This window comes from Tachysurus fulvidraco, chromosome 2 (assembly GCF_022655615.1).
Source record: "Tachysurus fulvidraco isolate hzauxx_2018 chromosome 2, HZAU_PFXX_2.0, whole genome shotgun sequence".
In the NCBI taxonomy this organism is placed as follows: domain Eukaryota; kingdom Metazoa; phylum Chordata; class Actinopteri; order Siluriformes; family Bagridae; genus Tachysurus; species Tachysurus fulvidraco.
The window spans coordinates 31,949,565-31,973,248 of record NC_062519.1 but is presented as its reverse complement, the minus strand read 5'-3'; the positions used below and the strand labels follow the sequence as shown (position 1 = coordinate 31,973,248).

The 23,684-nt window shown below is 38.9% G+C and overlaps 1 protein-coding gene across 11 annotated transcripts in view; it reads left to right on the top strand.

Moving 5' to 3' along the window:
• The window catches only part of LOC113650123 (unconventional myosin-IXb), a 54,573-nt gene that overhangs the window by 16,475 nt on the left and 14,414 nt on the right, over window positions 1-23,684 (top strand). For 8 of the 11 annotated variants that reach the window (XM_027158242.2, XM_027158232.2, XM_027158278.2 and 5 more), the window contains exons 3-25: window positions 7,935-8,029; window positions 9,646-9,708; window positions 10,007-10,106; window positions 10,884-10,984; window positions 12,055-12,184; window positions 12,364-12,453; window positions 12,623-12,739; window positions 13,474-13,608; window positions 13,749-13,870; window positions 14,034-14,175; window positions 14,462-14,657; window positions 14,915-14,990; window positions 15,387-15,479; window positions 16,841-16,954; window positions 18,128-18,167; window positions 18,308-18,424; window positions 19,036-19,116; window positions 19,970-20,080; window positions 20,218-20,337; window positions 20,659-20,808; window positions 20,892-21,046; window positions 21,131-22,186; window positions 22,540-22,603. In XM_027158242.2, the coding sequence (XP_027014043.2) occupies window positions 7,935-8,029; window positions 9,646-9,708; window positions 10,007-10,106; window positions 10,884-10,984; window positions 12,055-12,184; window positions 12,364-12,453; window positions 12,623-12,739; window positions 13,474-13,608; window positions 13,749-13,870; window positions 14,034-14,175; window positions 14,462-14,657; window positions 14,915-14,990; window positions 15,387-15,479; window positions 16,841-16,954; window positions 18,128-18,167; window positions 18,308-18,424; window positions 19,036-19,116; window positions 19,970-20,080; window positions 20,218-20,337; window positions 20,659-20,808; window positions 20,892-21,046; window positions 21,131-22,186; window positions 22,540-22,603 (3,468 nt within the window). The remainder of the gene's footprint in view (window positions 1-7,934; window positions 8,030-9,645; window positions 9,709-10,006; window positions 10,107-10,883; window positions 10,985-12,054; window positions 12,185-12,363; window positions 12,454-12,622; window positions 12,740-13,473; window positions 13,609-13,748; window positions 13,871-14,033; window positions 14,176-14,461; window positions 14,658-14,914; window positions 14,991-15,386; window positions 15,480-16,840; window positions 16,955-18,127; window positions 18,168-18,307; window positions 18,425-19,035; window positions 19,117-19,969; window positions 20,081-20,217; window positions 20,338-20,658; window positions 20,809-20,891; window positions 21,047-21,130; window positions 22,187-22,539; window positions 22,604-23,684) is intronic. The other 3 variants (XM_027158250.2, XM_027158260.2, XM_027158269.2) reach the window with 3 other exon arrangements.

Here is a 23,684-nt window from a genome sequence, read left to right as displayed (position 1 = left end):
TTCCACATCATTAAATGGCTGCTGCTGTAATGTACAGTGTAATTTGGACATTTGCAAAGGTACTCAGTTATAAAGTAACAGCATATGTTTGTTTTTTCTCCTTAGTTGTAGATTTAATGCACCCCAAGCCATTTGTAGATATAATCCAGTGCACATCCTCCAACACTGAAATCTAAGTACAGTTAAGGAATATTGTTTCATGTCTGTTCTTAAACACATTTAAAACGCTTTAATCGCATGTGGTCTGCCTATAAACAAATGTGTGTTTCAACTCATGATAACGTAGAAGAGATGGATTTGTGATGCAAAAGGCCTAAGCTTCAGGACACAGTGGAAATATTTGTGAATGTTAGGGAGTATGATGTCAGTCTCTGTTTGCACTGTTAATAAACATGCTATTTAGAAAACTCTTATATTTGTTTCAGAACAGAATCAGGTTGCAACCATAGCAGTTATAAAACAAGGCTGTACACGCAGTCTACTGCAGGAATGAGCCTGTTTAGAGACTTTTAAATTTGATTTAGTGGTTAAATGATAACTGAAGTGTTGGATGCTTATATTATCATGCTATCAGTTATAGTTTATAAATTAGCACTAGTTAAGTACTACACTTTTGAGTGATGTTGAGAGTGTTCGGTTATTTAGTTTGGACACTGATGCAATTCAGTTGGACATAACGGCACTGCTGAAATCCGAAATTGGTCAAAGGTGCTGATTAATGCTTTATAAAAACACATCTCTGACAGTAGTGCATCTTCAAACCACAGGTTTTATATAAATGCTTTGGTTTCTAGAAACAAAAGGTAATAGGCAAACTTGAGGGTGTTATCGGAATCACACCACCTTGTTTGATTACTTCGCTATAATAGCATGATCCTAGTTGTTATTTCTAAACATGTAGAGCCACAGTCATGGGTGGTCAAAGGAATAACGTCTGCAACAGTGCTAAAGGAGCGTTAAAGTCAGTTATATAAAACTCTATAAAGAATATTTGAGTCTTTCTGTAGCCCATCTTTTTCTTTCTGTCTGCAATGACCTTCTGATGTAGCGTGCTAATAAAGCTAGTGACTGCCAAGTCTTTGGCCAATCAGATTTGTGTGGCCATCTGGCTGGGTCTCAAAGTAAGCATTTGTTAAAGGTCAAATCTTGAGAGTTTATTTATGATATATATCAGCGTGCAGTCATATCATCTTTCACCTTTACTTGTTTCTGGTGGAAACTGGACATTGTATCTCAGGATCTCAAGCAATCAGCAAAAAGTTTATTTTGGCTTAAGAAAAATAAGCAAGGAAAAGGGATTTCTTTTTAAATCCCTCTCTCTGCATCCACACAGTTATTGTAAACTCTTGTTCATTAGCACAGGACTTCTATCTGTCAGTTGCAAGTCAGTCATCGTCTGATCACTGTCACCTATGTGTAATTGTTGGTGCTGCAGTTTTTAGGAAACTTTCCAAGCCACCCACAGATCCCAAAGCAGTGCACAGACGGGTCAGACAGGTTTCTCTTTATTCAGTATTTCTCTGCTAAAGGTCTGCTTTTATCATGGTCTCTACATGCCTTACACAACCGTCTGGAGTGGAATAACATCCAGTCCTTTCAACATATATTCATAGCTGAAAGCATTTTTTACTATATATCAGAGCACATGACTAATGCGTTTGTGCCATTTTACGTTTTCCATGAGTCTTACATAAAGATATTATAACAGATATTTATGACCTACTTCTGTAATGCCTTTCAAATGAATGGATCAAGGTGCGCTTTTAAACAGTAAACTAGTGCTTTTTAGTTTCTACCACAGCTCGCCATTTAATGCACACTGATCTTCCTACAGTTCTGAGTCTCAGCCGACAGGAAGCAGAACTCTTTTGTGCAACAGGAAGTGGTTGCTGCTATTCATCTCTCCTTATTGGCTCAAAGATGCATTGTTCCTCAGGAAGTCCCCAGAATCAGACATTTCTTTTTTTTCTTTTCTTTTTTTACCCTCTTCTTCCTTTAATCCATTGTAATAACTGTGGGTTTTCACATATTTGGGTGTGTGTAAGGCATGACCCTGAGTATATGACCATGTGGGAGTATATTCAAAACGCATATTACTGTAGTTATTTTAATTGATTTTTATATGTCTACAAGTTTAGAACACAAAGCTGAAGCAGCTGTGGGTCATGGGTTTTATTTTGCCAACCCCCAAAAAACACTTCAGATAGTCATATAGTTGCTGCTGGACGGTTTGATGATGGGAGAGAAAAAAAAATAGAGGCTAGTAAGGGAGTGTTTACAGCTGCTGTCAGAACTGAAATTAACATGGCTCATGGATGTGCCACATCAGTAAAAGGAAAAAAAAAAATCTGCTATTTTATTTTAGTTAAAGTGTTGGCAAATGTCTCTTGTGTGCACAGAATAAAGCACTTGATGATATGCTGTTAAAGGAAACTGATCAGAGAGGTACTTCATTACGTCACCCAAGTGTATAGAATATTTCAGCATATATCAACAGCTTGAGTGTTTTATGCCTTAATTGTCTGAGCTACCTGTTGCAAGGTGTCCAGGAAAATGTGAAGATATATTTTGAGCCAAAATATTTTAATAAAAGACAAACTCAGAGTAGTATGAGAGTCTATATCTATAGATACGTGCTAGCATCTTTCTCAGCACTAGTGTCTTTCACACGAATCTTTTTGTAGCTACTGCGTCTACTCCTATTTCCTTATGCACTGTATGTATATACAGTAGTTTCAACTGTCGTGTAAATCCAAAATAAAATGTCTTAAGAGAGACAACACAAGATTTTTTTAAACACACTGCATGCCACACTAATATTATAATCTTTCTTTACTAATAATGTTTTTCTGTTTGTTGTTTTTTCCATTTTAGTTTAACTGCTTGTAATTATTATTGGATACCAATACCATTCTCCTAAGCTGTAAGCATGTTAGTCAAGTAGATTAGCAAAGTGTGTAGCCATGTTAGCACACTGCCAGTTTAATTTGTGCCTGTAGTACTAACACTAATTGACTTTGTTCATCACTGAGGCCTCAGAGCTAATGTGGGGGAATTTCTTGAAGTCACACAGGCTGATGAAAATTGTGTGATTGTGGCTGAATTCACAGGCTGAATATAAAAAGAGCTATAGTTAACGATCGTGTGAATTCCTGAGTGTTATTTGCCTGCAGGCTCTCAGCCTATTGCTTCTGTTTTATAATAGGACCTTTGTTACTGCATGTCACTGCATCACATTGTATTTGTGGATCACTGGAGTGGATTTTTAAGTGATATATGAAGGCTATTTGTAGTTTTAGATTATACTCCACCAAACTGGCCTTTCTTTTGACTTGAGCAGTCAGTTGTTCCACTTTATATAGAGCCAGTAATAAGTTTAACTGTGCATGATTCCATAGCCGAAGGCTGTTACAGAGAACCACAGAAGTAAGACAAGAAACCCAAAGCAAATAAAGTACAGGGAAAAAGACACAGACATGCATGTTTAGATGTAAATATTACATTTTCATTTAACATTTCAAGGTTCTGATTAATTGAGGATATTTACAACTAATAAAGGTCCAACACAGAATTAATCAGACCTTTCATTTATTTTGGATCTTTGTCCATCCTTTTTTCCTCTTCATTTCTGTAGATATTCTGAAATGAAGACGAGGTATTCCCCTTCAGGCAATTGCAGCCATTTCCTCATGCCCCTTTGTCTTGCAGACAATAACAGCTAGTCTGTTAGGGCATGTTAGAATCTGAATTATTTCTCTCTGGAGCATTAAGAAGTCTGACCGGACCTGTTGGTTTCAGACAGCTAACAGAATTTACACAAGCTGTAAATGAGAAATTAAATCCAACATGGCTCCAAATGGATGCACATGTCTTATGGAAATTTAGGATTATAAACTGTTTTGCTGTCATAATTTTTCCGCCCACCAGCCAAACGTGCATCTTTCCCAGCATCGTAACATTCTTGGAAGTGTATTTGCCCTCTTCTGTGCTCACAGACACCTGTGATTGGCAAACATCACTATAAGAGACATGCCCTCCCAATGACACTGCCAATTTTGCTCCCTTGGTTCCCAGCCAAAGAAGGCTAAGGCATTGCCAGGATTCAAACACTTGATCTCATGACAAAAGCCTGGGACAACCAGGGAAGCTGTCCCAGGTCCGGGCCAGTAAAGAGGCCTATGAGGGTTTTAGTAATCCACCGATGAGCAGCAGTTAGAAAAAAATGAAGTTGCCCGGTTTCAGCAAGTGATCAGCAAAGTAAACTCATTTTGTTCTGAATCTTCAAAAATTGTTGTTTTTTTATTATATAGAGCATTTTTAAATGTTTTTCCTTAGTGTTAACTAATTTATTTTTGCAATATCAGTCTAATCAAACTCCTCAAATATTTTACCTTTTTGGAACGGTGGCAATTGCAGCATGAGACTCTTATTCAGAAACATCAGGGTATCAGTGAGGCAGTTTATTTAAAAACAAAACAGTATTCAATAATACACTGTACATATTACAGCAAGGGCTTGTGTACATCAATTAAAATTATACACACTTCAGACACAGAATGTCTTTTCTTTGGTTCAAGACACAGATTGAGGAATCTGTGCATGGAATATTAATCAGTATATGTATGGCCTCTAAAATGGCTATCAAAAAAACATCCACATTCGCATTTTGGTTGGTGTATGGAACAAAAGCAGTCCTATTTGGGATGCAACCGGGTCACTTTGTCCTTTTTGCATTTGGTTTCCTGTGCTTGGTAAACAGTGAGCGCTATTCATGCTTTTAAGCCCGCTGGCTGAGGTTGGCATTAACTGGGGGTGTTCTGGAACCAAAAGCCTCGTTAATCACACCCTGACTCTATGTCGCTGCCTGTTGTTACCCCCCTTAAAAAAAAAGCGCACACAAACGCACAGTCCAGTTAAACTGTGGTGCATATTCTGTCTTTTCTTACCACCTCTAGCCTCATAGCTGAGGAAGTGGATGCAAGCATGGCCTGTGCATGTTTAAAAATAAAATAAAAAAATATATATATATATAATCACGACAGAAACTAAATTACCAATTTGTGACAATCAGTCTAATACTAGTTTAGATTCTGTTTATCATATTTTGATGATTGAGTCTGAATTTACATTGAGGACTCTCAAATCTCTGTGCTGGTTGTTACATAAGCATGAACCCCAAGAGGAATCTCTTTTAAAACCATGTTTTATCACATCTGGAAGTTAGGTCATGTTAACTGGACTTCATTGTAGTTAGATCAATATGGTTTGAAATTTTCACAGGATTCCACAAATTTGTATCTTTCTTGGCTAAGAATCCTCGCCTCCATGGATAACCTTGTTTAAAAGAACATGGAGAAAGTGAGAGTGGGAAGGTGGGAGGTGTTAAGAGTAAAGGGGGTTGTTAGGATGCAACCTTAGAGAAGGACAGCAGGGGGAGGTTGTTTAAGTATTGGGGTAACGTGAATGTGCGAGTGAATGTGGGACAGGTGTGGCTTTCCTGGTGGATTTGTGAGGGGGTCTTGATCTTCTTGTGGATAGATGAAAGAGCAGCATTAAAAATAGGAGAGCGGTTGTTCCTCAGACCTCCACCTCTTTTAAGAGAAGAATTTTTCACCTGGACATAGATGGCCCCCTTCACTCCTCTCCCAATCCATCGGTCTTTTCTGTCCAAGATGTGTACCTTATTGTCCTCAAATGTGTGCACTTTGTCCTTCATATGCAGGCGTACAGCTGATTCAGGTCCAGGGTTTTTGCTTCTTCTGTGTTGATATATCAGTCTATGTAGTTGTTTTGTCTCTCCAATGTAGAGCTCTGAACACAACTCACTATACCGGGCCACGTGAATTATATGGCTTTTCTTGTGTTTAGGGTATCTTTGGGGTAGACAAGTCCTTATTGTGTTGGTTGGATTTAAGCGAACATATATATAGTGTTTTCCAAAAAAAAAAAAACGTAGCTTTTTAAGTTATTGTAATGACCTGGTGGGAATCAGTGGGTACCTGTCTGTGTGTGGCTTTTGTGAATGTTTATTTCTAGCTTCCCAGAAATCGCTATGAGAACTGCACAGTTCAGGAATGCTAACCTGCTGTCTTTGGTGTAAACCTGTTGGTGATAATTACATTGATATCATCTGTGAAGGTCTGTACTACTTCTATCGTTTCCCAGGTGTCTTCTACGTATCTGAACCATTGGGTTGGTCCCCTGGAAGGGGTTGTGGATCTATTTCTCCCCATTCTCCATTAGGTTTGAAACAAGGTCTAGGAGAGAGCAGATCTGGTCTGGGTTCTAGCTGGTTCTAGTGCTGAGGGTGTTGTGCTGGTGGGTGGTGGGGACATCTTTTGAAGAGTGATGTAGAACCATTGTTTCTTCGGTGTCCAGTTTCAGTTCCCTGATCTTGGAGACAAAATTTTCAGTATTATGGATATGGTGGTCAGCGTGTCCAACCAGTGGTGCTAGAATGGTAGCAAGATATTTAACAATGTTGTATGTTACTGAGTTAATGCTGCTGATTATTGGTCTGAGACTAATGCCCCTTTTCCACCAAGGCAGTTTGTGTGCTGGTTCAGAGCCTAATTTAAAATCAGTTCTTTCTTTTTTCAACACCCAAAGCACCGGCTCTGAACCAGGAAAAGTGTTTAAGTAGCACCAAAACATTGCTGGTCAGGGGCTGTGGGCGGGGATTTTTAAATCATTTTAAATCAGTATTCTTAGCATTTGGATGCCAATGTATGTTCGCAAAGCCATGAGCAAAGCAACATCCGCCATTGTTGATGTTGTGTTTGTTTGCGCCGCTGCTGCGCTAACGTTGCTGTATAACGTTGTATATAGTGACGTAAGACTTGGCTCTAAGATGGCTCTCTAGCCCATGGAAAGGCAAAACAGTTCTTAGAAGGCTCGCCAGTGGAACCAAATTGGAACCTGAACCAGCACCCGGTTCTTTCTAGTGGAAAGTGGGCATCGGTCTCCTTCTCTGGGCTTGTTACATCCTAATACCCCCTCCCACTCTCTAATATGCCTGTATACCATGCATCTGAACAGTACTTTGAGGCTTTTATTCCTGATGTGTTGCTGACTGATTCAAACTTGAACAGGTGATATTTAATTAGCAGGAAACTCTATAAAACCCAACTAAAATCTTGTGTGAATTTGCTTATCTGCACTTTCTCAGTAGCACAGATCAAGGTTTGATTAGAATGGTGAATGATACTCACTTATCTTTTCGGTTTACTTTTTAAGGTCACAATTGTTCATACTTTATAGGTCTGAGTAGCTTTCATTGTTACTCTTATTTCATTCAAAGAAGCTGTTTTGTTATAGATTTCAGATGTATCTATTGACAGGTGTGTTATGTGTTTGTGGAAAGCTTGAATCTGATTCGTCAAGATGTTCTATAACGTCTATAACTAAGTAGTTATTAAAATAACAAATTTTCTATAAGTAGAGCTCCTGCAAATCACCGATTCGTTCTAATACCGTATTGTTTCGATTCGTTAGTAACATCGCAATCACACTGTTTAGAAGAAATGTGTTTGTTTGCCTCTGACATAGGCCAAGCACTGATACAGGACAGGAATTGCATAAATGTTAAAGCAGTAACTTTCCAACATCTTCAGGCTGGAGGAATTTATGCTTTGCTGTTTTGTAGTAACTTGACAAGCGGAATGGCTTTGTGTGTATGTTCTCAACTTCAAGAGATTTTTAAAAAACACCTTTTCTGTACCTGTATGAAAGATGTGTCCTGTTTTTGTGGAACCGATTCGGTGGCTGTACAGCATAAAAAATATGCCAGAATCTTTAAAATTGACCAAAATGGGGATATAATAATTCTCCTGGCAAAGAATTTTCATAGACTGGAATGTACCACTCTTCTTTTTTTTTGTTTGTTTGTTTGTTTGTTTTTCTTTCCCTAATACACCTTTCATCTGTTTGTTTAGGCATTTGGCAACGCAAAGACAGCCCACAACAACAACTCCAGCCGCTTTGGGAAGTTCATACAAGTCAACTACCTGGAGAGTGGAGTGGTCCGTGGGTGAGTTTGTCACATCTGTGTTGCATTGGGTGATCAAATGTGTGAAGTCATTAGCAGCACATCCAGTCGTGTATTCCTTTTTTCAGCATCTGTGTATTTGACCCAGATGTGTTTCATAAAGATCAGAAGCTAACTCTACAGGGTGGAAATAACACATGAAGCAGGGCTACATGAGAAACAGGGTTTTGAAGAACTTGTGTGGTTATTATGCACGTCAGTGCAAATTCATGTGTCATTTCCTCTCTTAACCCTAAAAGAATGTGCATGACTAGAAATAAGGAACTGTTCAATACTCTTGCAGTGGTGATGGTTCCGCTTAGATTAAACCACCTATGCTGAGTTTTATCTTTTTGATAAGGCCTATATGAGAATTGTTTTAGATAATGCCAGAAAAATAACATTCTTTTAATCGTTAGTGTGAGTTTATGAATCCCCAGCTCCATATGATACTCATTCCCTTTTTAGAAAGGTCATGTCACAATTCAGGATTAGGATTGTGTGCAAGGATCCATTCTTTGTGGTTATTACTTCGTTAGAACAGTGTTGGTTGAGGATGTCTTTAAACCGATTTCATGCTTGTTGTGATCCAGGCATCATATCTGCCTGCCACAACAATATACAGTGCTTAGGTACAATAAATGGTATTAACAATTATTTGTAAATATGACACTGTGGTGACATTCAAGAACACAATAACCTTTGCACTCATTAGTGGTTTCTTTTGGGTGTTTATACTACAGCTTTCTTTTTTGGGATTTCTGCTGCTGCGCTCTTGTTTTTCCCATCGCAACAGAGATGATGATAATTAAACACACTTGAACACTTGCTTGGAGTCAGGCAGAGATTAGATCCAGTGCAGATGCACAGCAAGCTGCTTTCATTGCGGCGGAAAAAATCGGGTCATGCTGGGTGCAGCGGGCACTTTTGTCTTGTGTCTGAGTCTTTGTCAAAAAGTCTCCTTTAGACAACAATATGCGCAGCTGGCGCTGTGTGCGGTGCACGTGCTCAGAGCGAAACAATAGCAGGGCTGTACCACTGTGAGTACGGCAACCAAGGAGGCTCAATAAACCTGATAACAAAGCAGATTGAGAGGATGCTTTCATGCACTTCATTGTTCTTTGGCTGAATGCAGCCCCATGCAGTCAACCCCACTCCATTGATGAGCACTCAGTAAGTCTTTTGCTTTTGTTATATCCTAAGACTATGGGGTTTTTGTTTTTGTTTGTTTTGCAAGATGTATTTTGATGGTGACTTATCTGACCAGTCTGAGGCTTGAGGATCTCTAAATACAACATGTCAAATTTTTTGGCACAAACCGTAATCAGAGAAGTGGATGTTCAGTAATCGTCTGTGTTTTTGAATAATCAGTCTAGCACTCTTTCAGTTCTGTGTGTTCGAATAGCTCAGCTCTGAACCGCATGGTCGCATCACTTTGACTTGTGAGTCTTTGTTTGGTTTGTAGTATTGTTCAGGCCATCTGCTTCTGCTGTGCTTTTGACCAAAAGCCTCTCACAACCTTGACTCCTATTAACAATTGACAGCCAGCAGGCCAGATTCATAATCAATCACTACATGCAGCAAGGAACGTATAAATCAATTGTTCTCTGCTTTTTTAGGGCAGTGGTCGAGAAGTACTTGCTGGAGAAATCCCGCTTGGTTTCCAGAGAAAAGAATGAAAGGTAAAAAAAACCCACAAAAAAACTAGTTCTTACCATTAATCAGATATAATTTAGCCACAGAGACTTAATTGTTTAAATAAAGAGTATCATGCTAGGTATTTTCCATGGACTTCTTTTTTAGCAGCCTTCTCTATCAGTGATGAATTATAGCAGGTGAAAACTAGGTGAGATTCCCACATATTATCGGTGTGGAAAAACAACAAATAGTGGGGTGTAATATAAACACAGCTGGTTAAGTTGGAGCATGATCATGTTTATCTCACTCTCTAGTTAACTACCTTTTTTTAATCTCACATAGAAACTACCATGTGTTTTATTACCTGCTGGTGGGGGTGTCTGATGAGGAACGCAAGGAGTACAAGCTCCTGCAGCCAGAGAACTACAACTACCTCAAGCAGGTGAGCACCGGTTAAAATGGCCTTCTCAAAAATTCCCCAATTGTAAACATATTATAAATATAGCATCACTGCATAGTGCATCGTTCATACCAAGTCAATGGAATAATCACGATTTTGTTCATTCTTTTGTAATTAATAATAATTCTAATAATTAATTTGTTAAGTACTAGAGGATCATTTTGTAAATGCATTCTGATACTCCGAGACATGGCTGGGATCACAGGAGATTTCTACCACCTGTTAGATCACAGCAGGGCCCCATCCAATATGGACACATTACAATGACTGTAATATAAAAATAAGGAATATTAAAAATATTCACGGAGCACTGCAGCGGTACTCACTTCATCAGTGAAAATCCAAGCTTTGTGAAGACTCTCTGCCTCAGAGTGACCAGAGAGCTTTGTTTAGAGGTTGAAAAACTTTGACCTGTACTCGACAGTATAAGATCTGGCCAGTTCTCTCATGCCAGTCTGAGATTTTCAGGCTTACGCATGGTTCCTTTGAAGTCAGTTACCACATCCTGGCAGCTTGTGCAGGCTCCTAATTCGTCTGAACAGAGGAGAGTGCTAGTCTCTGATTTCTGAATGATTTTCTAGCTTTAATGGCCTCTGTGCATCAGTATGTCTGTATTCAAATTTATAATTGGCCAACCTTTATAATAATAATCGTAATCTTTATGTGAAAAATGACTATTACATGTAAAATCAAATATATGAATATATGCTGGACCAAAGTTAGTTCTGAATTTGTATTTTATTTTCTTATTTTTAATAGCAAAACTTTACTATAGAGGATGCAGACGACCTTCGGCACGACTTTGAGCGTCTGCAGCAGGCCATGGAGATGGTGGGCTTCCTGCCCACCACCAAAAAACAGTGAGTATAACAGCATGTCCTGAAGAGTTTCTAACACTCTTACCACAGAAATTTGACAGGAGTTGTGATTTTATTTCTTAATGAATAGCATTACACTTTAGATTTGTTTATGGTTATGTTAAATCTTTTAACAACTATAAAGACCTGAACAAAGTTTTCTGATGCACTTAATTTTTAGTACTTGTCTGAATAATGGATTATGGAATAAATTTTGCTGCCCACAAATGTAAACATGTTCCAAAGTGTAATTCAGTCTGGTTGGAAAATGACACATCATTCAGTGAATCCCCAGTGCACTCCTTCAAAACAAATCTAGTGAATTTATTTTAAAGCTGCTGTATGAACCCCGTGTAACAAATACAGACACTAATGTCTCAGTGTTCTGCTACATGCTGAAGTTTCTATTCATAAAGTACAGGATGTCTCTCTGTGTTGTAAACCACATCAGCATGTCCTAGTCACATTTTTATATACCTGGGTGGTTTGGGTTGCAGATTTATTGAGCATTAACTCTTAACTCCAAACGAGAGATGCAAATTCTGAACACCAAGTATATCTTGCATTTGGGTTGGATGGAAAACTTCCTCCATTCTTATTTGCTCTAAGCATTCCCTCAGAAGTAAACAAATGACTGGAGCTGAGCAGCACTGAATCACTGCACTGAGTTGCTTATACAGCTTGTTACTCACAGCCTGTGCATGTTGACTCATAGTTTATGTTGGCCAAAGGGGAAGTACATATCTGAACCAGTGTGAATTTTGTTAGGAATAAAACATTTTGCCGTTATAGGAAAATGATCCTCAACCAGGTGGTGTGAGGAAGCAGAGTTACTGTTCTTAATGTAACTGCATGTCTTTTATCTGCAAGTGATTTAGTCCTCTTATACCACGGTATAAGACACTGGAGTCTCCTTCCATAAATGTTAAATAAACATCTTCATCCTGAAAATATCATATCAACTGCGACATGTTCATTTAGTTTCATGTGGAGAATCTACTGTACACTCTTTCGACCAATCAGACTTTAAAACATAATAGTACCGTGCTTTAATTGTTTAATGATGCTTTCAGGATATTCTCAGTGCTGTCAGCCATTTTGTACCTGGGCAACATCAGCTACAGCAAGAAAGCCACAGGCAGGGACGAGGGACTGGAAGTGGGACCACCAGACGTGCTTGCTAAACTCTCAGAACTTCTTAAGGTACAAGATTGATTGCAATGACACGGCAAAAATGAATCTATAGCATTGTGTTACAACCACGTATAACCATCTTTTATGTCTAATTTTTTATTGTCTTAATGCAATTCATTAGTTTTTATCCAACAGAATACATTTCAGAAAGTTGTGAATAGTGGCCTTTATGTGTGTGTGTTTTGCAGGTCAAAGAAGAGCTGCTAGTCGAGGCTCTTACAAAGAGGAAAACGGTTACAGTTAATGATAAGTTGATCCTTCCCTACAGCCAAAGCGAGGTACATAGGCCAAATCTTTAATATCACACGCTCTTAAAAGAAATGTGTGGTTCCTTGATAATAAGTCTTCAGTTGTATGTTAACAACCCCCCAAAAATGGAACTGCCTGAGTAAAACCTTTAAAGATTAAAAGCTAACGTTTTTTTCTCTTCTCTTCTCTCTTCCTCAGGCGATCACAGCACGGGACTCCATGGCTAAGTCTCTGTACAGTGCTCTGTTCGACTGGATTGTCCTGCGCATCAATCATGCGCTGCTCAATAAGAAGGACATGGAGGAGTCCATTCCGGTGAGGACGCATTAGTGTTCTCCATCACACTAGAAGATTTTCCAGTTTAGTCATTTAGTGAATAGGAATAAAGCTCTCAAAATAACTGGAATAACATCTTGGTTGCCAGATATGTGGTGTGTTTTCTGGTCAATAGAAGAGTTAATGTCTGCAATATACAACATTACTGTTTGAGCTAAATCTGCAGCAAGAGGAAGTTGTGTTTTTGCTTTTGGCTATAGCACAAGTTCATGAGCAGCCCCACACCAGGCATTCTGCCCTTTTATACAAGATATTGCTTTGCCAGAAATCCCACACACCCTTGAATCCACCCCCTGTTGGCTGAATGTTTTAAAAAATATATTAAGCTTTGAAAACTATTCAATAGTTTTGATTTAACACATATAAGACATATTTACTTTATATTCATATTATATCAGAGCACTTGCAAAATAAGAGGACCAGATCATTCCTGCACTTGTCCAATAACCCAAACATGTATGTAGCAGTGTTACAGCTTCTGTTAATGTTAATGGTAAACACAAATTAAAATTATTAGTGAGCATATGTATCTTTATACCCTGCCCTTTATCTATAGCCTATTGAAGGTTTGTAGCAGTGTTTGTTAGACTGGTTTCTAAACCATTGATGGGCTAGAAATTTGAGTTCTACTAGAAATGTGTTTCTCAGATGGTCTGATTTGCCACACAGTAAAGTTTGCCACGTATAATTTCTGTCTTTTTTTCCCCTTCCAGTGTTTGTCCATAGGTGTACTGGACATCTTTGGCTTTGAAGACTTTGAGACTAATAGCTTTGAGCAGTTCTGCATCAACTATGCTAATGAACAACTGCAGTATTACTTTAACCACCACATCTTCATGCTGGAGCAGGTCAGATCATGCATCATATTTTGACACCAATACTCGGGTGTGATTTTGCGCATTGCTTGAAATTGAGCTCGGTTCCATGTAAGTCACGTCTGCCGTTTGTGTGCGTCTGTAGTTATTTTTGTATTATTTTGCATGTGCAGGAGGAGTATCAGGCCGAGGGAATTACATGGCACAACATAGACTACACTGATAACGTGGGCTGCATTCACCTTATCAGCAAGAAACCTACTGGACTCCTCTATTTACTGGATGAGGAGAGCAAGTAAGAAAAATACAAATAAAATGAACTACTAGTCTTGACATAAAAATGTCACCTTTTTTGTCATTATTCACAGCATGCAATCTGTCTTGTTGCATGCCCCTTATTTGAGAAGCAAACATTTTTTCTCATATTTCTTGTCTATTTTCTCTTTTTGTTTCTGCAGTTTTCCACATGCCACAGATGGAACCTTGCTAGCCAAATTTAAACAGCAGCATGAGAGAAACCTTTATTTTGTGGCCACACCTGTGATGGAGCCGGCCTTCGTCATCCGCCATTTTGCTGGGAAAGTCAAATACCAGATCAAGGTAAGTTGTTTTGATGGAACATGAATGAGTCAATGAGTTGAGGGGTAACTTTTTTTTTTTTTGCTGACATTCCACAACATTCAATGTAATTTCAAATGGATAAATTTGTTATTAAATAAATACCTAACCGTAATTGTTGGCATTATGCTGTATAAGATGAAGTAAATACATTGGCACCAGATGAAGTTGACCATGAACAGTCATGTATTGATTATTTTCATTTAACTCCTTGCTGCCTTTTTATTTATAACATTTTTTTTTATTTCTTATCTCTGAATCCTGGCAGGATTTCCGGGAGAAGAACACGGACCATATGCGACCGGACATTGTGGCCCTGTTGCGCAGCAGCGATCGGGCCTATGTGCGCCAGCTGATCGGGATGGACCCGGTGGCTATGTTCCGTTGGGGCATCCTCCGTGCCGCCGTCCGTGCCCTTGCTGCCTTCAATGAAGCTGGACGTCGCTGGGCTGCTAAAACCTCTGGTACGTCCTGTAGAGTTTAGTTTTTTAAGATCAGAAGCAGATTAGTGCAAAAGATTTTAAGTATATTTTTAGCCTGCGCTTGCAAGTGTGCTGTGTGACGCACGTCTGGATTTGAGACGATTAAAAGCACAGACTGAGACCAAAATAAACTGAAGGAGGTATTGTTTGAGTCAGGAATTCAGTCTTGAATTTATTTCAGTGGAAATCAAAATGTGTGTGAGCATGTGGTATGCATTTGTCTGTGCCTCTTCATGCAGGTGTAGTGAGACCCGTTTCAAGAGTTCCACTTGGAGAGCTGCAGAGGTCCAACACGCCCATTGAGATGATGTATCGGTAAGACTTTAACTAAGATTGTATGGCTTTTGGGGAGAGAAAGCAGGAAATGGGGAACTTAATCTCTTCCTGTCCTTTGCTTTTGTGTGTGGTGGTCATGTGACCGGTCTCACCTCCCAGAGGCACACTACAGGCAGGTTCTTACAAGTGTAATCTATTGTATAGCACATTTAAAAAAAAAATTTTCACACCACTCCTATATATACTTTTATAACTGATGATGCCAAGACAATATGTATTATTTGCCCTCAGCATGCCTATGTGCCTCTCCTGGTGTTTCCTATCTTTGACCATTTTTTTTCTTCCTTCCTCCTTTGGGTGGAAGAGAAATGTTGGTCAGAGATCTGCCTCCATTCTGTGACAAGTATTTGCCTGTGTGCTGTTTCTCCTTTACAGCCGGGCCTCTATGCTTGATTTCTCGTTTGATCTCTCAGAAGAGCGCCCCCTAGAGGCTTTTGAAGACATCTTTGCTAGTTATGAAAGTAAAAAGTAAGTGGAGGAGAGAGACACAGCTGGGGGTCTGGCAGGAGGAGCTGGCTGCAGTGGGCAGGACTGGGGTGTTGAGAATAGGAGCTCAAGCTATTGAAAGTGTGCCATTTATGTTAATCGTATTCAGTGAAGCTTAATTTATATGTATTACAGTTTCACCAAACATATTCTGTTGAATGAATAATAGTGGTACATTTTTTGCCTGAATAAGACTTGCTGTTTTCATTGTTATTGATGACATCTACAGACTTCTAACCCTCAAGGGCAGAGAGATTTGTCACCATGTCAGAACACAGGCCTTAGAGTTCACAGCTACATATAAGAGTAAAACGCAATCATGTCTTTCAGAACAAAAGCGAACAAGTGCAGACATTGTAAGAGTTTATCATAGCATCTGTTTACTTCTTGCTTTGGTCACAAAATAGACAGATGATCTTTTGAACTCGATCTTTTGTCATGCTGTTCTAGGAAATTGAGCAATGACTGTGAGAGAGAGAGAAGCGCAGTTACTTTTACCACCCGAAAGTTGATTATTTTCCTACCGCATGTAAGAGTGTCTTATTCCTCTTATACAACATCAATTTTGGAGACTTTTACAATTAGAATATACTTTTTTATCCATCTGTAGTTGCATGTAAATGTTGTGGAACATCTGTGAAACAAGCTAGGTACTGTTTTTACTTATGCTACAGCAGCTCAAAACCTCAGCCACATTTTCTATATTAGTCTCTCAAAGTTAATATATGCTCTGTTAATAAGCAAGCCAATTTTACAGTGTAGTCTGATTAGGGAGCTGAATCCATCGTGTTTATGGCATTGAATGTTTCTAAAAGCCAGGCTAGTGTTGTCCCTTAGCCTCTTCTGCCAGCACATCCTGTTTGACCTCTGCTGCTGTGTGGTAGGTTTTATAAGTGCATGGACGACACAGAAGCAATCGGTCAACACCAGTTAACACCAGTATCATCAGCGTTTCACTTGCATGGACTTCTTTACATCACTGTTTTTTCCTTGCACTTACAATAGCCTGGTTTTGCAGCAACGCTACCATGCTCCTGATTAAGGGCCCTGAGTTCAGCATTGTGGTTGCAGATGAGGGTCACAGGCAAAGCAGGACATGATGTTGAGCCTTCCTGGCACTGTTGTGATTGTCATTAGCATTCATGCTGCCTGTGATTCCCTATCTGCTACCATGGTGTGTGTGTGTGTGTGAATAAGATGTAATATATGTAGGTTATGTGCCCTTTTGTGTCTTTGGTGGAGGAATCTTTCCAGAGGTGCATAATTAACTGTTGGGTTTCTGTCCTTTTTACCACATCCTGCCTCATTCCATCTCCACCTTCCCCTCTCAAAATGTGAATCAGTGACATGCACGCCCAAATTATCAGCTCCATTAAGGACTTGGAGTTGGATGGCGAAGACCCACGTAAGCTGCTTCAGTCTTGGGGTCGCCTGCGCTTCCCACGCAACCTTCTACAGTGAGTCGGTCCAGACCCCGTGTACCTGTTGACCTCTGACCCCAGCCTGCTGTCCCCAGCATCATGCCTTATAGAATGGTTGAATAACATTCTTTTCATGGCTGAGCTTAGAGTTGTAAAAGTCAGATTTATTGTGAAAGCTCCTGAACTCCTGCTGCTTTAATAGACCTTCCTAACATGTTTGGCACTAATTTGTGCCTGGCAGCTCCAGGTAAAAGAATGTGTTTATGAGCCCTGAGCTAAGCTTCATTAGGCTTTTCTATATTGTTTTTCTGTCGTGCTTGTTTGTATTTTTACTTACAAATACAACTCTTAGAAATGTGACATAACCACTAGGCTTAGTTGCTAACCTGCTGCATGATCTAGCTAAATTTAGCTAAGGCAAAGTTTTATTGGGTTTTTTTAATAAGACAAATTTATAGACACCCCTCAGTACAGTTTTTTTTCCAAGTGCATAAGTTAAATATTTTTGCCAATTTATTATACCAGAGAGCTATCTAAAACTGAACAGGTTTTGTTTATTTATTTTTTTAGTGGTTGGTTATATCATAAATAGTGTTTTTTTTTGTGTTAAAATCTTATTATTGTTAAAGAAACCACAAATTAGTACTTTGTTGCAGAGCCAATTAGATGAGGTAATTACTTTTTTCTTTTCAGAATTATAATTCAGTTTTATTTCATTCCTCTTAGCAAATAATTTTTTTCCCCAAGTTTATGAAGGCCGGTCTGATTGACTCGCAGTTTCGAAATCCTCCATAAATATTGAATGCGATTCAAATCAGGTGATTATTCAAGGCCATGCAATTCCTTACGTAAATCAAGTGTCTGTATACTTTTACAAAGAATAACTTCATTTTATTAGTGTCAGTAAATTTTTAATCCAATACCAACCAAACTTGGTCTAAAAATGCACAATTATAGTGAGTTGTTAAATCCCTAATAGCTAAAATGGTCAAATTGCAGCAAACATGAATTTTCCTGGATTACAGGCAAGCTTTTTTGTCTTGAGAAAAGATATAGACCATCATTCCATTCTCCTCCTCTCCTAAATCACTCTAATTCGCTTCAACACCTCCTGTAATTCCCTTCGCCAATGCATGACTCACAATAACGTACTAACCCCCCCATGCCCTGTCCCACCACAAGCTCAACCTCGCTGTTCCTCCTTTACAGGAAGAACAAGCACACCAAGCACAAGCAGCTGATTCCCAAGGTAAACTCGTGTCATCTTGTCTGTTTGCATTTCTAAAGTTTATTTCTTTTGAGGGTGAATCGATTTTTTTTTTTTTTTTTAATGAAAGTCACAGCGTTGTTGTGTCCATTGTTGTGTATGACCATGCCCGTGTTGTGCAGAACCTGCTAGACTCGCGCTCACTGAAGTTCGTTGTTGGCCTTCATGACCGCACTACCAAGTCTTTGCTTCACCTGCACAAGAAGAAGAGACCACCAAGTATCAGTGCTCAATTCCAGGTACTGCTCCACCCACCAAACTTACATGTATAAGAAGACAATCAGATTAAAGATGTCTAAAACATTGATAGTTAATTATTGTTCTCTCTCAGTTAAATTTTCCTCTGATGTTTGAAGTCATAGGAAAGGACATGAATTCAGTTTGTATTTAAAATATCTGCCATGCTTCTGTGCCATGAGGCTTGTGTTTTAAATATCACAAGTGCTTTTACTAATTTGGATGATGCTGATAATAAATCAATAAAGTGAGAACTTGGTCCTCAGTGTCACTTTATAGTTCTTTACCATTTGACTTTAATGTTGGTTTCCATTAGATATGGTTAGAAATGTACAGTTAGGCAGGGCATCAGTGGAATTGGAATTAAATCTTTTAAACCTCTCCTTTTTCACTTTTGTGAGACTTGCTTAACATTTTAGTTTACAGATCTATATACTGTAAAGTAAAAAATGTCAGTGTGACAGATTTAACAATAACTGGTGCTGTTTATATTAATTAAGATGAACTTAAGGTCAATCTCCGTGTTTTATGTAACACTGTTGAATAGTAAGGATGCCAGAATGAGTGGAGGGAAAATAGAATTGAACAATAAGGCTCATGTTTTCTCTGGTAGACTTCCCTCAGTAAGCTGCTGGAAACTCTAGTGAAGGCTGAACCCTTCTTCATCCGCTGTCTGCGCTCAAATGCTGAAAAGGTACTGCGTCTTTCATTCTTACACGCACTCACAATCTCCCATGATTATTCTTGAGGATAGATTCCAGGATACACACTCTAAACTATTTGGAATATTTCTGCCTTGTTCTGCTGATTCATCTTTTAGTTTATTTATCTGCCAATACTGTTAGATGCAGCCAATAATGTACCACACTGTACCTAATTGATTTAAAAAAACAATTCAAAAGCTGAGAACATTTTTGTAAAATGCTTTCATACGTTATCGGGAAAAAAGTAGTTAGTAGTAATTAGTAATCTGAATAATAACATGAACGCAGAGCTGGCACTAAATAAACAATTCTATTAATTATGTAAATAACAGTCACTTCCGTAGCTCTTATGCTCTGTCATGTGGCTCAGTTTATCGACAAACACTAATTGCATAGTATGTTTGATTTACTTCCTGCGTAAAATTTCTGTCGCAGGTTTGCAGAAGTGGACCAAGAACACCTCTGACCCAAGTGTGCTTATGCATATGTGAAAGTACTAAGAGAGTCAAGACACCAAATTTGAATGCGTACATATTTTTGTTTTGATTCGAGCTCTGAAATAAGAAGGAAGTACAATATATTGGTTTGGGTAAATGCTGCTGAGGGAGAGACCGAGAGACTGTAAGAGACAGTTTATCCAGGTTGTTTTATCAGAGTCAAAGCAAGTGCCAGCACCCAGGAAGTGTCAGCAAACTTCTCCTGTTTTGATGCCAAGCCAGCACAACAGCAGTAACTCCAGAAAAAGATAAAAAGTTATAACTTTATCGTGCTAACTATGTGTCTCATCCTGGTATTTGCCTGAAAGTCAGTCTGTTAATGTGAATCGGGTCTGTGTGTGAGCAGAAGGAGATGTTTTTTGACGAGGCACTGATCCTGCAGCAGCTACGTTACACGGGCATGCTGGAGACGGTGCGTATCAGGAGGTCAGGATACGGTGCCAAGTACACCTTCCAGGTAGACTATAACATACTACATGCCATTTTAATGCTTTTTATTATGATGTAATTTGACATTATATAAACATTGATTTTTCATTTACAGAAAAGTATATTCTCTGTAATAATGTAATACAATAATAATATTTTCCACAGGAGTTCATTGAACACTTTCATGTGTTGCTGCCAAAAGATGCATCTTCTCCAGAAGAAATCTCAACTCTGCTGAAGAAACTTGACTTGGACCCCAAGACATACCAGATCGGCAAAACTAGGGTCAGATTTTTGTCTGTTTGCCATCATCAGGCTGTTCAGAATCTTGACAAAGCTTGCAAGAAAAAGTTTACAAGAAAAACTTTGACGCAAGACTTTCTGATTCTGTTTATTTATATATATATATATATATATATATATATATATATATATATATATATATATATATATATATATATATATATATATATATATATATATAATTTTACATAGTGAAATGCTGGAACTTTGTTAGCAAATATATATTGGGATGTATTGTAGGTCATTTTACATCACCAACCCATGCTGAGCTTTTTTGGGATCTTCGTTTCTTTCATCTCATAGGTATATCTCAAAGAGTTGGAAAGACAAAAGCTTAAGGACGCACTCCACAAAGACGTTATGCGCAAAATCATTTTCCTGCAGTGCTGGTTCCGAGCTAAATTGCAGAGAAGGGAGTTCCTTCAGATGAGACAGGCAGCCATAGTTCTACAGGTAAATTCTCCAGTGCATACGAGTCGGTATATTGCAACATGAAAAGTGTATACCTGTATCTAAGTGTCTTTATTTGGGTATAGCGCTCATGGCGTGACATCCGCAAGAGACGCTGGCTGGCAGCAACTTTGATTCAGGCCACATGGCGAGGATTCAAACAGAGAGCAGAATACCAGAACCGGCGAGCCTCTGTAACCAAAATCCAGGCTCAGGTCCGAGGCCATTCCGCTCGAAGAAGGTGAAATGATTAGGAAAATGTTTACATTGTATGTTCTTGCATGTAGTTGTGGTCTCTGTATTTTATTTGAATGTGTTTTCTTAGGTACAATTCTCTGAAAGAAGAGAAGAGGAAGCGAGAGGAGGAAGAAGCCCAACGGAGGAAAGTGGAGGAGGAAGAGGCAGCCAGGCGAGTCCAGGAGGCAGCAGAGGTTGCTCGAAAACTACAGGAGGCTGAGGAGGCAGCCCGACAAGAGAGAGAGGCAGTTGAGGCTGCCAGAAGGGCACAAGAGGAAGCAAAGAGACAAAGAGATGCTGAAGAGGTGGCTAGAAAGGAGAAGGAGGCAGAAGAGGAGGCAAAAAAGCTCTCTGAACTGAAGACAAAGAAGGAAGCGCCAGAGGCGCAAATAAATAATCAGGCTGTCATAGAAATGGACAGAAAGAATGATGGCAGTGATTTCGCACAGAATTTGGTGGAAGAGGAAAGCCAGCAGTCTGAGGCTGGTCCTCAGCATAAAGTAGAGCTTCAGGATGATCAAGTAGCACATGAACACAATAAGCCTTTGGAAGTCTTAGATAAGCACAATGAAGATATGAAAACTGAAAAAGAAGCTAACAAAGAGTCTAATATCATATCAACAGGAAAAGGTATTCAAATTAAAGTCAGTGCTGCCAATACAGTTACTGATATTGTCCTCCCTAAAACAGAAGATCATGTAAAAAGCTCCCAAACTGGCAACCTAACAACTAACACCATTCAGCCTGATCCAGGCCAGCAAAGGGCTCCAATTATGGGGAAACTTCCTGCTTCCCGGAGTCAGGAAAAGAGAGAACTGAGAAGGCAGCGTGGTTTAGAACACAGCCAGAGGGAAAGTGTTCGTGCAGCTGCAGCAGGTAAAGATGAGAGCTGCAAAGAACTGGACCACTACACCTTCATATCCCAGAAAAGCGAGAAGACTAAGAAAGAGACTGAAGAGAAGGTAAAGAACAAAGCTTTGACTCCAATCAGGCCTACAACTTTACCCCTGGAAGTGCCTGCATCTGATGAGCCCAAACACACTCCAAAGACCCAGGATGTGCGAACTCGGGAAAAGAGCAACACCCAGCCTGAGAGCATGTTAAAAGCATGTTCCCTGCAGGATCCGCGCACTAAAACGTTAAAGTATGGCTTATTTAAAAAGTCCATTGTTTTTCTGTGCATTGTTTTAAAAGAACAGCTCAGGCAGAACAATTCGGCAGTCTACTGTATAGTTTGTATTGTAGAGATTTACCTTATGATCATGCAAATTAGGCTGTGACACAGAACCACAATTTAAGTAATATTTAAATTGAGATTTATCAATTCAATTAAATACGAAGGTTAAAATGTGATAAAGCTTTTAGTTCATTCAATTTACTTGAATAATTCTTGAATAAGTCTTGTTCCTTATAGGTTAAGACTATAATAATATATAGCTTCATTAGCCTTAAAACTCCAACATAGGAATGCCATTTTTTATTTTTCTTGTTTTTCAGGACCTCCCGGTCATTAGATGATGTTACAGAGTTTAAGACCTCAGAAGTCCCCACAGTTTGGCAGGTAGAGTGCTCACAAGTGCTGCTTCTTTTTCACCCCATTTGAAGAACATCACCCACCCAATTTAAACCAAGTTCTCTGGCTCACTCAGGGCAATGTGCATTGTCAGAAGTGTCCCAGACACAGACATCGACTAGGCTTCATACGTAACTGCTTGAAGTTTAAAAGTGCAGAAATGGAAGATGTGGAGCACTGGATGTTCTCTCATTCAGTCCCTGTAAAGGTCACATATCTTTACACCTAGTCATTTGGGAGCTGCATGGGGAGATTGGATAAGCGCACTATGAATCAACGAAAAGCCCCGTCTTCTGTGCTATTCTATTCCATGAGAAATACTATTAAGCATACCTGTATCATTAAGGGCTTCATAGTCTAGCCTGCTAACTGATTCACTAATCACATTCAGACTACTACATTCAAATCTTGAAATTATTCATACTCCATGTCAATCTACAATTAACTGCACATTGAGTAAGACTATACTTGGAAAAGCAATTTTTAGCTTCTGTTAGCACTTTTATACCACTTTCTTGGAAGCGTGTGCAGTTTTAATCCAACTCCTGCCTGCTCTTGAAGAAATTCTGAAGAAAAGAAAAGAACAAATGAAAAGAAAATCCTCGCATCCAGAGGGATAGAAAAACAAAAAATAAATCAAAGGCCAAAAAAAAAGCATATCAAAGCATATTTTGTACTTCTGTGGACTAGATTTTGCTCCTAGAAGCAGTTAAAAAAAAAAAAAAAGGCTTAAGTGCTACTTAATATTAAACAGCATTTTATATTTTTTATTGGCCAAACAGACCACAGTCTCATTTACTTTGTTTCTCTTGGCTTCTTCTCTTCTCTTAGAACAAAGTGAGTTGTTAATCTAAAATGAAAAAGAAACAACTGGGCATCTTTTCTGTAATTCTGCCCTGATAAAGTGAAAACTTTTTATTATGTTTTGCCTAGTTCTAAGTAAAAAGAATTTGTCCTGCTCCCCCTAACTGTGGTAGCAGAACAAAATTCTACCTTTTGTGTCATTTTTATTGTCATCCCCAAAAATTGCAAGTTACTGATTCTTTCCTATCAGCTTTTGATGTTTGAT